At 51.2% G+C, this 12,918-nt stretch overlaps 1 protein-coding gene across 1 annotated transcript in view; it reads right to left on the reverse strand.

The window, feature by feature from the left end:
- Positions 1–12,918, reverse strand: part of ABCA3 (ATP binding cassette subfamily A member 3) — a 77,019-nt gene that overhangs the window by 44,377 nt on the left and 19,724 nt on the right. Inside the window, exons 3-5 of the mRNA XM_024219697.1 lie at positions 3,813–4,074; positions 1,146–1,273; positions 409–574 (exon numbers count right to left, since the gene is read on the reverse strand). Coding sequence (XP_024075465.1) covers positions 409–574; positions 1,146–1,273; positions 3,813–4,074 — 556 coding nt within the window. The remainder of the gene's footprint in view (positions 1–408; positions 575–1,145; positions 1,274–3,812; positions 4,075–12,918) is intronic.

Below are 12,918 nucleotides of genomic sequence, written 5' to 3' on the forward strand. Positions count from 1 at the left end.
CCTTGAGTCTATTTAGCTTAACAAAGAGAAGGTTAAGGGGTGACTTGATCACAGTCTCTAAGTGCCTACATGGGGAACAAATATTTGATAATAGGTGCTTTAGTCTAGCAGAAAAAGCTCTAGCATGATTCAATGGCTGGAAGTTGAAGCTAGACAAATTCAGACAGGAAATAAGCTGTAAATTGTTAACAATGAGGGTAATTAACCACTGGAGTAATTTACCAAGGGTTGTGGTGGATTCTCCAGCACTGACAGTTTTTAAATGAAGATGGGATGTTTTTCTAAAAGTTCTGCTCTGGGAATTGTTTTGGGGCAGGTCTCTGGCCCGTGCTGTGCAGTTCAGCCTAGATGATCACAATGGTCCCTTCTGGCTTTGGAATCCATGAACCCCCGAGACATCCTGCTCACCTGGCGTCCCTCCATCAGGGAACTTGGCTTCTCTGGGGCCCGGTAACTGGAAAAGTGGGAACAGGTAGCTGGTGTGCCAGTCACGGTCGAGGTTGGGGTTCAGGCCTGTCTGCTCGCTCCGGGGGGCATTCCTAGGGCTGTATTTGAAGCGCAGCTGATAATTAACCTACAAGGCAACAGAACGAGAAGGGCGTTGGAGTCAGAAAAAAATTAGGGGATTGTGAAGGCGGCAATGGAGAATCAGAGCATGAGAGAGAGCACCAGTTTGAGAGGAGAAAAGGGAGGTGCATCTTGGGGCACCCCAAAGGACCATTAGGGGGTCTTCCCCCAAAAGCATCACCACAGGGCTGCTGTCTCTGGCCTGGACAGGTGAAGGGATACCAGTCCCCCCACCCTGCGTTTAGCATTGGGGGCGCTGTGCCGGGGAGGTGCTGTCTTTCATATAGGTATCTGGATACTTTGATGGCCCCCATCACTATGGCAACTTTGGTACTCTCCTCTACCACCATGACACTAGGAAATGCTCATGGAGTTCTCTGTGCTCATGGCTTCTGGAGCTAGCCCCACATTGAAGCGAGAGCCGCTTGGTGCACAGTAACATTGTAACCGGGATGTCCTCTCTCTCATGTCACGTTGGGGCAGCCATGGGGGTCACCACACAGCTCCTCGGAGCACTGGCCTTTGTGACGGGGGAGGACACCCACTTCTGAAAGGGCCTGGCCTGCAGATTCACTTACCTGCAGCGGCAAGGGGTCCTTGCTCTGATTGAAGCAGTGTTTGAAAACGAGGGCGGCCAGCACGTTACCCGAGCGGTTATCAAACTTCACATAGTCCTCAAACTCCCTCTCCGAGGGGAACCCTTGAGCTGCAGAGGAGGGAAATCCATGCGGTGAGCCGCCTGTGATGGGGGTGGGCTCTGCAGCCGTGAGGGGGTGCACTGGGACGTTTCCAAGCCAAGGGCTTTTGGGTTTCAGTCCTGACAGGCTGCCTGGGGAGCATGGCGGTAGCGGGATTATTTCATCAGAGCTCTGCTTTGATCAGCGACATTGGCTCCGTCTCCCACTTGAAGGAAGCTCCCAGTATGATGCCGCGTCCCCACCCATGCAAGGAGTGCCAGCTGCTGGTACCAAGGGGTTATGTTCTTCTCCTTTCACAAGAGAGGAAGCTCACCCCGCCCCCAAATACTTAAAGGAAAAACAACAGGAGAGTTTGAAAGCCCAGCCAGACTCAGACTCTTCTTAGGCAAGGCCTGTACAAGCCTCCCGCAAACAGTTCTACCAACTCTGCCCCTCCTTTTGTGGCCAGCAATGTCAGGACCCTCCCCAGAGCCGGCTCACCAAACCCATCACATGACAATGCAATTCTGGTCTGGGACAGCTCTTCTAGTGCTAGAGGGGCTCCTCTCCAACAAGGCTCAGCCAGGGTAGGAAGTGGGGAACCTTGCATTGCTGCTGCCAAGCTGTAGCTAGTGTGTAGCTACCCAGAGAACTTCACTCATCTGGGTGGAATCTGGCACCTTTTACTGGCATTAAACTAACTCAAAACCAGAACAAATTAAATGTTGGCTAAGGTGGAAGGTCTGGTACCGATCCCATCGAGTTTATGCTGTTAAAGGGATCCTGCCAACTTGGAAGCCTAAGCAATATGAAAAGTGAGCTAAGAAGCAATTTCGGGATCCAGCCTCAAATCCCCCTGACAATTCCTATGGTTGCAAAACCCCATTTCCCTATTTGTAAAGCTTTTTCTCTCCAGTGCTGGGTGAAAGACCCATGCAAACTACAGGGAGATACAGATTATTAGAGCTGATGGAAAAGGGAATTTCCATTCCGTGGGAAATTCCAACATTCGCTTATTTTCCAAATTGGAATGAAAAAAAAAAAAAAAAGTTCCGCAAAATGAAACTTCCAAAATATTTCAGAAACGTTCAAGATGACAACAACAAAATATTCCGATAAGGTCAGAACATTTCACAACAGAACACAGGAGTGAAAATGAAGTAGTTCCTTAATCTCCCATTGAAAATTTTGACAAAAGTGAAATGTTCCCGCAAAACATTTCCATTTAGCTGAATCAGCATTTTCCAACAGAAAATTTTTTCAACTGGCTCTCCCTATCATAGAGGGAAACCAGTGAAACTGACTAGACAAAGAGCTGTCAAATGCACAAAACAAACAAGCAGCATAAAGGAGATTGCTAGTTTTTCTAATCTCGTTCTGTTAGCCCAGGGCTGGGCAAACTTTTTGGCCCAAGGGCCACATCGGGTTTCCGAAAAATCTATGGAGGGCCATTTAGGGGAGGCTGTGCCTCCCCAACCAGCCAGACATGGCCCGGCCCCTGCCCCCTATTTGACCCCCCCTGCGTCTCGCCCCCTGACAGCCCCCCTGGGACTCCTGCCCAATCCAATCCCCCCCATTCCCTGACAGCCCCCCTGGGATCCCTGCCCCATCCATCCCTCCCTATCCCCTGACCGCCTCTGGAACCCCGCCCCTGACTGCCCCCCGCCGCCCCATCCAACCCCTCCTCTCATTCCTGACTGCCCACCCGGGAACCCTGCCCCCATTCAACCCCCGTTCCCCGCCCTCTGACCGCCCCGACTCCTATCCACACCCCAGCCCGAACTCCCCTGCCCTCTATCCAACCCCCCCCCACTCCCTGCCCCCTTACTGCGCTGCCTGAAGCACCAGTGGCTGGCGGCGCTACAGCCGCGCTGTACAGAGCACCAGGACAGCAGTTGTGCTGTCTGGCTGGAGCCAGCCACGCCACCTCGCAGCACAGAGCGCTGGATCAGTCCCAGCAAGAGCTCACAGCCCAGCCGCCCAGAGCACTGCGCCGGCGGCACAGTGAGCTGAGGCTGTGGGGAGGGGGAACAGCAGGGGAGGGGCCGGGGGCTAGCCTCCCGGGCCAGGAGCTCAGGTGCCTGGCAGGAGGGTCCCGCAGGCCGTAGTTTGCCCACCTCTGTGTTAGTCTCTCTCAGGTACTACTTTGACAGGAGGTGAAAATTTCTAGACAGAAGTCTGATTTTTAAGTGACTACTTTAATTGCAATAGCAGAAGGCTCAGCTCTTAAGATGAAGCCAGCCACATCACTGTCACCTGGTGCCTACATCGGATTTTGAACTCTGGTCCCTAGAAATGATTAACTTAGAGAAATATCCATTCCCTTCTGAAGCTGAATCCAGGACACTTAAAACAGCCTCCCCACAGATCCCAATTTAGCAAAGCACTTAAGCACGTGCTTAGCTTTAAAAGCACTTAAGATAATCCCATCTCTCTTCAGCGAAGCAAATGTGCTTAAGTGCTTTTCTGAATTTGGCCATATGAAACGCGTGCCCGCACACATGTACACACCGGTTTCTACACTTAAAAGACCTCCCTCCCCTCCAGGAACCCCCAGCCCATTCTAACCTTTGATATTGATGCGCAACGCCTTTTCCACCGCCTCCACGATGCTCTTCACAGCAGTGACATTGGAGGGGACATAAGCCAGCTCCCAGGGGTTGAGCTTCCGGTCATGGAAAAACCATGGCAGCTCATCCACTGACTGGCTGGGGTAGATGGTGGCATTGGGGTGACTGATCGAATGCACTCGGTGGCGGAGCGCAATGAGGATTGCAGCAAATAGCAATGGCAAGCAGATTTCTATGACCGTTACCAAAATCTGTCGCTTCTGCGGAAGAAATAAGGGAAAACTGGTTAGACTGGCAGGCAAGGGATCAATTTAGCACTGGGAAGGAAATTACAGCTCTCACACGCCGGTACTACACATAGTGAGTCCACTGCATTTCACTGTAGTCATAGCCAAAGGCAAAAGTGATGACCGTTATTTGCATCACATTGGCAAAGGGACCCCCAATGAAGCCAAGACCCAATTGTGCTAGATGCTGTACAGGCAAAGGGAAGAGACGGTCCCAGCCTCCAAGATCTTGTCATCTGGGTTTTGTGGCACGAAGCACAGGGTGAACAAGCCAAAAAGGCCTGGGGAGTTAATAGTAAATCAAGCCAGTTTTGCAGCCTAGCCACTGTCAGCTAGCAAGGTTTTGATGTAAAGTCCTGATGGATGCAAGTATCAGGGGGTAGCCGTGTTAGTCTTTAAGGTGCCACCAGACTCCTTGTTGTTTTTGTAGATACAGACTAACAGATTTATTTGGGCATAAGCTTTCGTGGGTAAAAACCTCACTTCTTCGGATGCATAGAGCACTCAACTCATGACATGTCATTCTCCACCCTCTTCACCTCTTGCTGTGCAAAGATAACCCTTCCTAGAGGTAAGGGCAATTGCAAGCAAGAAACAAACAGGAAATACAGGGCTCTCCTGGCCATCTCTGGGCACTCCACAGACATCAAATTACATCACAGCATTCTTGCAAGGATGGAAAGGGATGCTTGGTGATTGATCACCACTGGGGTGAAGGATAGCAGCTGTTTAACAGCGCACAGCAGCATTACCCAATACCTCAGGGCTGGGAGTGAAGAACAATAATGCATTCAAATGGAAAAGGAGAAGAATGGGGCAAGCGGAGCTGGAGTTAAGCCAGAGCATAGTAAGGTAAATTCTTCTCCTCCAGCAAAAAGAGGTCTTTATAAGCAGGACAGCTCTGACTCCCGGGGAAGGAGCACCTCCAAGGAAGTCACCAATACCACTTCTGGCAGCTCCTCAGCAATTCCCTGGAGGCCACCCATCAAAGTACCCAGTCTGATTAGCTGATGAGATCTGACAGGTTCACAGCACAAAGTTGAATAGCTCCAGATTACAGCAGGGCATCAAGAATAGCGGGAATCTGACCAGCACGGAGCATGCCCAGCTGTGGGGCTATTTGGCAGCACTGGAATCTGACAGTACGTCTGCAAAGTCACCTCTTGTTTGGTTTTATATGTAAATACTGGACAGTTTATAGTATAACCCTACAGCAGCTCCAAGCATGACAGCCAATCCTACCACATCTATAATGGTTAAAGCCACTTAGCTGTCAACCACTCAAACCCTAGCTGCAACAACATTATTACATAGAACTAGAGGTGCTGCATGCACCCCATACAGTAGGGAGAATGCATCTGAGTCCAAAGCCTCTGCCTCAGAAGTTTGCCTACACTGGAGTTTTAATATCAAGTTAACTGAGCTGACATTTTGCTTGCGTTAACACATGCTAGTCTAGACACTCCAGGTCCCGGGCCACAAAGGTTTGTGATATACCTAGGGCTTCATCCCGGAACAGAAGCGTGTAGAATGTTCAGACATGGTAACTAACAAGTACATTGGCATTAAAACCTTAAGTGCAATCATACCCAAAGAGTTTATAGTCTGGAGGCACAAGGCAGTAAAGCACAACAAGCTAAGTAGGGTGTTATTCCAGCCACAAAGTTTCCCTGAGTACACGGAATGCCCCACTGACAAGTGTCAATACTTGTACTTACCGTGTCTATCGCTTTATGATTCCCAAGGCCATACAAACATTACCCTCTACAGCCATCCCAGGAGGCAGCAAAGTATCATCATCTTCATTTTATAGATAGGGAAACTGAGGCACAGAGTGATGAAGTGACTTGCCCAAGGTCACTCAGTAAATCAGTGACAGAGCTGGATTAAGTGTAGAGTTCTTGGCCCACAGGCCCAGTTCCATGCTCAATCCACCAGATCACATCACCTCATTAAGGCCTTCATCCCAGGCCAATTGAAGTCAGTGAAAAGAACAAGGAGTACTTGTGGCACCTTAGAGACTAACAAATTTATTTGAGCATAAGCTTTCGTGGGCTAAAGCCCACTTCATCGATGCATGCAGTGGAAAATACAGTAAGAAGATATGTATACACAGAGAACATGAAAAAATGGGTGTTGCCATACCAACTGTAACGAGAGTAATCAATTAAGGTGGGCTATTATCAGCAGGAGAAAAAAAAACTTTTGTAGTGATAATCAGGATGCATTTCCAACAGATGACAAGAAGGTGTGAGTAACAGTAGAGGGGAAATTAGCATGGGGAAATAGTTTTTACTTTGTGTAATGACCCATCCACTCCCAGTCCTTATTCAAGCCTAATTGAATGGTGTCCAGTTTGCAAATTAATTCCAATTCTGCAGTTTCTCATTGGAGTCTGTTTTTGAAGTTTTTTTGTTGGAGTATTGCGACTTTGAGGTCTGTAATTGAGTGACCAGGGAGGTTGAAGTGTTCTCCGACTGGTTTTTGAATGTTATAATTCTTGACGTCTGATTTGTGTCCATTTATTCTTTTGCGTAAAGACTGTCCGGCTTGGCCAATGTAAATGGCACATGATGGCGTATATCACATTGGTAGATGTTTAGGTGAACGAGCCTCTGATAGTGTGGCTGATGTGATTAGGTCCTATGATGGTGTCCACTGAATAGATATGTGGACAGAGTTGGCAGAGTTTTCCACTGCATGCATCTGATGAAGTGGGTTTTAGCCCACGAAAGCTCATGCTCAAATAAATGTGTTAGTCTCTAAGGTGCCACAAGTACTCCTCGTTCTTTTTGCTGATACAGACTAACATGGCTACCACTTTGAAGTCTGTGAGAATCATTCAATGGGCTTTGGATCAGGCCCCCAATAGAGATGCTGCTTTAAGCATGAGGAGCAGCGGGAAAGGAGAAGTGAAGTTGGGACTGGGTAAAGGAACAGCAAGACTAAGGAGGAGGAGAGAAGAGTTGATGTATAGATAGGAACAGGAGGGAATAGTTGTGCTGAGCTTTGAACATGAAGGAGAATGGAAGCCAGTAAAGGTATCTGAGGCTACATTTACACTTAAAACACTACCACCACTGTAGCGCTTCAGCAACGGGAGGGGCTCACCAGCTACTATAGTAAACTCACCTCACAGGGACTTAGTTCGGCTTAACTCCAGCGCTCATGGATGTGGATTTTTCACACCCCGAGCGATGCAGCTGGGTCGATCTAATTTTCTAGTGTAGACAAGACCTGAGAAAGGGGTATAGGAATGAGATGATCGGGGGAGGGGGATAAGAATCTTGGCAGCAGCATTTAGAATATAATGAAGGGGAGGGGGAGGAAGGGCACAAAGCAGGTGACGATGCACAGCATCATTACATTGTGTCATGTCTTACAGTGCTTAGAAGACAGGGAATCAGGACTTTCACGTTCTATTCCCTGCTGTGCCACTACATTGCTATGGAACGTCACGCAAGTCACTTTGCCTCCATCTGCACATTGATAAAATTAGCATAACATCTCAGAGGAGTACAGAGGTGAAAGTAAGCTGGTACGGTCCAGTACGGCGTACCGGCAAGAGCCAGTACACTGTGCCGGACTGCACTGGCTTCCGCGGCAGGGATTTAAATCCCACCCGCAGTTCCGCGGCCAGGCTGGGGCTGGGATTTAAAGGGCTCAGAGCTCCCCACAGCGACAGGAGCTCCAGGCCCTTTAAATCCCGGCCCCAGCCCGGCAAGGCTCGGGGTTCTCTGCAGACGCAGGAGCTCCAGGCCCTTTAAATCCCGCCCGCAGCTCCGGCAGCCGGAGCTGCAGTGGGGATTTAAAGGGCCCAGAGCTCCATGGCAGCCGGAGCCCTGGGCCCTTTAATTTGCCCTTGAGCCCCGGGGGCTCCCAGTCACCTCTGCAGCTGGTAGCCCCGCGTTGATTTAAAGGCCCTGGGGCTCCCAGCCACAGCCGGTGCCCCAGGGCCTTTAAATCTTGAGAGGCCACGCCTCTTCCGGATGAGGCCACGCCCCCCTCAGGACTCCGGCAGTACCAGTAAGTCCTGTAAGTTACTTTCACCCCTGGAGGAGTATGGCCTCAGGGATAGAGCACTGGGACTCAGGAGACCTGGGTTCTAGTCTCATATCTGTCACCTGGCTGCTGGGTGACCCTGAGCAAATTACGTCACTTCCCTGTGCCTCAGTTTTCCCCTTTACAAAGCACTTTGAGATCTACTGATGAAAAGTGCTAAAGAAGGGCTCGGTATTATTCACGTACTTCACTGGGGTAAGGGGTGGCTTAATAAAGGCTTGTGAAGTGCTTTGAGATCCAGTGATAAAGGGAAGGTGTTATTACTCAATTTGTTGTCCAGGTGCCCCAGCCCCACCCCTGAACACCACCTGGAGCACCCTCCAAGCTGTTAAATCATCTCCAACCTGGTGCGCAATTTGTGTAGCTGCTTTCAACAATCAGTTAATTTGGCCCACAAGTGTATTGATTCACATTAGGAAGGATCGCAATTTAAACCCAAGGAGGGTTTGGTTTTCCTGTCAGAAGATTCATACTGATGCATTTCGCTATCCCCGTTGAAAGGATCGATGCACCGGAGTTGAACCTTGATACTTTCTTCATGGGTGTGTGTTTGTACTCCCGTCCCTTCACCTTTCATAGATTGTTATAGGCCCAGGAGGAATCAGCAATTGTAGGAAGAAAAACAAACAGGAGTGAATGCAACAAGGCAGCCCCCACAGGAGATTATCCCCCCTACCTCCCATCCCCTAGTACCTTCAGCACCTCACAAACATTAACGGATTTTATCCTCACAGTGGGGAAGGATCACCCCATTCTTCAGATGGGGAGACAAGAGATTAAGTGACTTGGCCAAGGCCACATGGGGGATCTGTGGCAGAGCCAGGAATTGAGCCCAGGTGTCCCATTCCAGAGCCAAAAAGACCATGCTTCCTTCCCACACTGTGATGCACACTCCTGGGGAGGGGAAGAAGGTTACTGGGAGGGAAGAAGGGAGGGGGGTGCGAGGACCTGACTGGCTATGAATTATTTGTTGTTTCTTCAAAATACTGGTTGATGAAGTAAGAATTCCTCTCCCTAGCCAAGTCCCCTATTCCAGTTCCAGCCACTGTTGCCTGGCTGGAGGAGGATGGCTGCCCTGGGCAGGAGGGGTGAGGAGCCCATTCCAGCTTGCCTGTCCCGCCAGAGGCTGATGAGCCCCCATGGGAGGTAGAACCTCCCCGCCCATGCAGGTTCTAGGACATGCATGCTGGGACAGCACCAAGGCCAGATGAGGCTGAGGTCTTTGAGCAATTCGGGGGCCTCCAGGGTGGCAGAAATGAGGAGAGGGGCACAGCCTGGCTCTCTGGGACCTGCTGGGGCCAGCTGCCCGGAGCATATCCCAAGAGCAGTGGGGCACCCAGCCAGGATGGGCTCCCAGACCCCAGGCATCCATGGAAATACTGTTTTTTAGAAAGAGGGGGGCTCACCTGGGACATGAATCTCTGAAAGGGGGTAGCATTTGGGGGACTGGCAGCACAGCTAATCCTGCCCCACTCAGCGCTGCCAATGCGCCTGGCCCACATTTGATTCCCCACACACATCTGCCTGGGACAGGATCAATCAGAGGGGTGGCTGCCTCACTTTGGCATTTACCAGGCATCAGCCTGTCATTTTTTGTCCCCCTGGAGTTTGGGAATCAATCAAATAACTGACATGTCATGGGCCAAATTCAACCCTGAGGTAAACGTACTGCCGTCCCTGGAGTATGATCTGGCCCTGCATGATGGAGGAGTGTTTCAGAGGCCATGCTCAGAGTCAGCGTTATGAATGTCTGATGGTTTTACAACATTCCCCTGGCAGACAGGCTGCCTCCCAGGGCATCATCATTGTATTAACCCTCTAATTGCCTCCTGGACCTTGTCCAAAATCATTGTCTGGCTCCATAAACGGAAGCCAACATACACTGCCCATTGCAGGACTGTACTATTACAGAGCTCGCTAGCTCAGGAGGCTACGGGGATGCTGCCATCTCTCAGCAGCAACGAGGGTCTCAGCTACTGCTGTCTAGTTGCTAAGCCAGTCACATGGACCCAGCTCCATACACAGAACTAACCCTCACACAACAGCTATTTTAACTGGCCTGCTAATCACTTGCAAGTTTCATTTCTTCAATCAGAGCGACTTTCCCTGACTGGGAGGCCAGGGAGAAACAAGCCCTTTGGCTGATCCAGGCCTGCCAGTTTCCTATTAGAGGGAACTAAGTCCAGAGAGGTATATCCCGACATACAAACCCAGGAACAGGAGTGACCCACCCCCCAAGGATGTTTGCTTTGGGTACAATGTCCCGCATTCTGCAGGAACCTCCGAAGTACAAAGCTACATAAAGAGGCCTGTGCTCTACCCACTAGACCATGCTGCCTCCCAGCACTAAGAACATCAGACAACAGAGGAGGGAAGTGAAGCAAGTTCAAAATGAAGTCCCCTCATTCAGGCCGCTGGCTCCAGCCCTCCATGATGTGGTAAGGCAGTCAGGGTAAGATACTAGCTGCATCCACATAGTGCAGCGGTCTCCAACCTTTTTACGCCCAAGATCACTTTTTGAATCTAAGGGCAACCCAGGATCTACCCTGCCCCTTCCCCAAAGCCCTGCCCTGCTCACTCCATCTCCCCCACCCTCACAGGGGGTGAGGGGTGCAGGAGGGGGTGAGGGGTGCAAGCTCTAGGAGGGAGTTTGGGTGCACGAGGGGGCTCCGGGCTGTGGCAGAGTGTTGGGTGGTGTAGGAGGGGGGGCAGAGTGCTGGCTCTGGGAGGGGGGTCAGGGCTGGGGCAGGGGGTTGGGGTGCAGGAGGGGGTTCGGGGTGCTAACTCTGGGAGGGGGCTCAGATATGGGGGTTGGAGTGCAGTCTCCCGCCGGGCAGCACTTATCTCTGGTGGCTCCCGGAAGGGGCCAAGGCGCCCCTGTGGCCCCTGGGGTGGGGGGCCCTGTGGCTCCGCGCGCTGCTCCTCTCTGCAGGCACCGTCCCTGCAGCTCTCCCAGCCAATGGAAGCTGCGGGGCCAGTGCTTGCAGGCAGGAGCAGCGTGCACAGGGACACCCCTGCCCCCTGGGCTGTGCTGGCTGCTTCCAGGAGCGGCGTGGGGCCAGGTAGGCAGGGAGTCTGCCTTAGCGGTAGCCACACTGACCCACGGGGGATTGTGATCGACTGGGAGATCCCTGAGGATTGACCAGTCGATTGCCATCGACTGGTTGGTGACCACTGCCGTAGTGCCTAGGAGCCCTCGTCACGGACCAGGACCACACTGATTTCAAACACGTGCTGATCTGCAACTTTTTCATGGTTTTTAATTGTAAAAACAAACTACAGATTCCGCCCCCACTGCAAGGGCAGGCTCCATGCCTCTGCATGTCTGGGTGGTGAGTCACGGGAGAACAGGAAAGGTGGCCTCAAATCAGCAAGAGGCCAAAGGAGCTAAGCGCTGTTTGAGCTGCTGTCTGATGGATGGCCCATTAACCCTTTGCTCACCAGTCGGCCTGAAGGATCTTATGCTTCTCATTGCTGCCCAGTTTGTAGAAACACAGCTGGGCTGACGGGGTGCTCCATCAAGGAAGAGACAGGCTCTGTGCTGCTGAATCAGGCCGCTTGCATGGAGCCAGATCTAATCCAACCTGCCTTCCCCTCCCGCTGGTCCAGTGCCTCACCGCAATCCTAAGAGGCAGGCAGCTTTGGCAGCGAGGGGCCGAGCTGAACCGGCACCGAGCCATTCAAACTCAAGAGGCAGGCAGTAGTCAAGGCCAGGTGGGTGGAAAGCTGGAGGTCCTCTCCCTCTTTCAACAGCCACCGCAGGGTCTATCTGGATAGTGGGGAGGTGGAGCTGGGCCCCGTGTTCACTCCTCTCCCAACATGAGCTCAAACGATTACGGTGCCAAGAACCAGTCTTAGAGTTACCAGCATGGCTGGACATGGACAGACTAATGCTCCCCTTCTACTGCCTTTCCATGGGCAAGTGGACCAGCTCTATCGGAACGTTCCATTTGAAGAGGTGATGCAGGGGCAACGACAAGGAGACTTTTAGTGAAATGAATCTTTCTACAGGATCATTGGATTAGCCACTTCCCCCAGCCAGTGCCCTTTCAATCAGATAGAGACACTGAAGGAAACACCCCTTCACCTAACCAACCCCAGCGTTCTTCACCTAACACTGCTTCCACAATGCCCACACGCAGCAGGGTTGTGGGAGAGAGTTGCAATGAGAGGGTGGAGAATAGGGATTGGGAGTGTGGGCCACGCACAAGGGGCAGCACAAAAAAAAAAAAATTTATTTATATATATATACACACACACACACACGCCCCTGGTGAGTTTGGTTAGCAGCTTCCAATCAGTGCTCTGCTCTGCCTGGAGCACACAACAGCATTCGGGAGCAAAGTAGGATGTAACACGGAGCCCCCCACCCTAAAATAAAAGCAACTGAGAGATCAGGCATTTAAAACAGTGTTCCCTGATCAGTATTTCAGCATCTGGAAACTAACTAATATCAAATCTGAAGTGTCTGAAAGGCTGAAAGAAACAAACCAGCATCCAGCTGCCCTAGTCTCACGGCTTAGCCTTGCAGAGCTAACAAATTCGATGACTAGCCGACAGCTAGATTGTGTACCCCAGACTGTATTCGGAGCAGATTGCAAAGAACCAAAAAATCAACAGGCCGCCCTGATTTAACTGACAAGGATTGGGGCAGGGAAGGGGCATGACAAAAAACTAAAACCACCCCACCTTCCTCATGCACACACTCAGCCAAATCCAGAAGAAAACGAACCCAGAGACGTTCTCCTCTCGATG

This window comes from Terrapene carolina, unplaced genomic scaffold (assembly GCF_002925995.2).
Source record: "Terrapene carolina triunguis isolate 2854851 unplaced genomic scaffold, T_m_triunguis-2.0 Scaffold67, whole genome shotgun sequence".
Taxonomy (NCBI): Eukaryota; Metazoa; Chordata; order Testudines; family Emydidae; genus Terrapene; species Terrapene triunguis.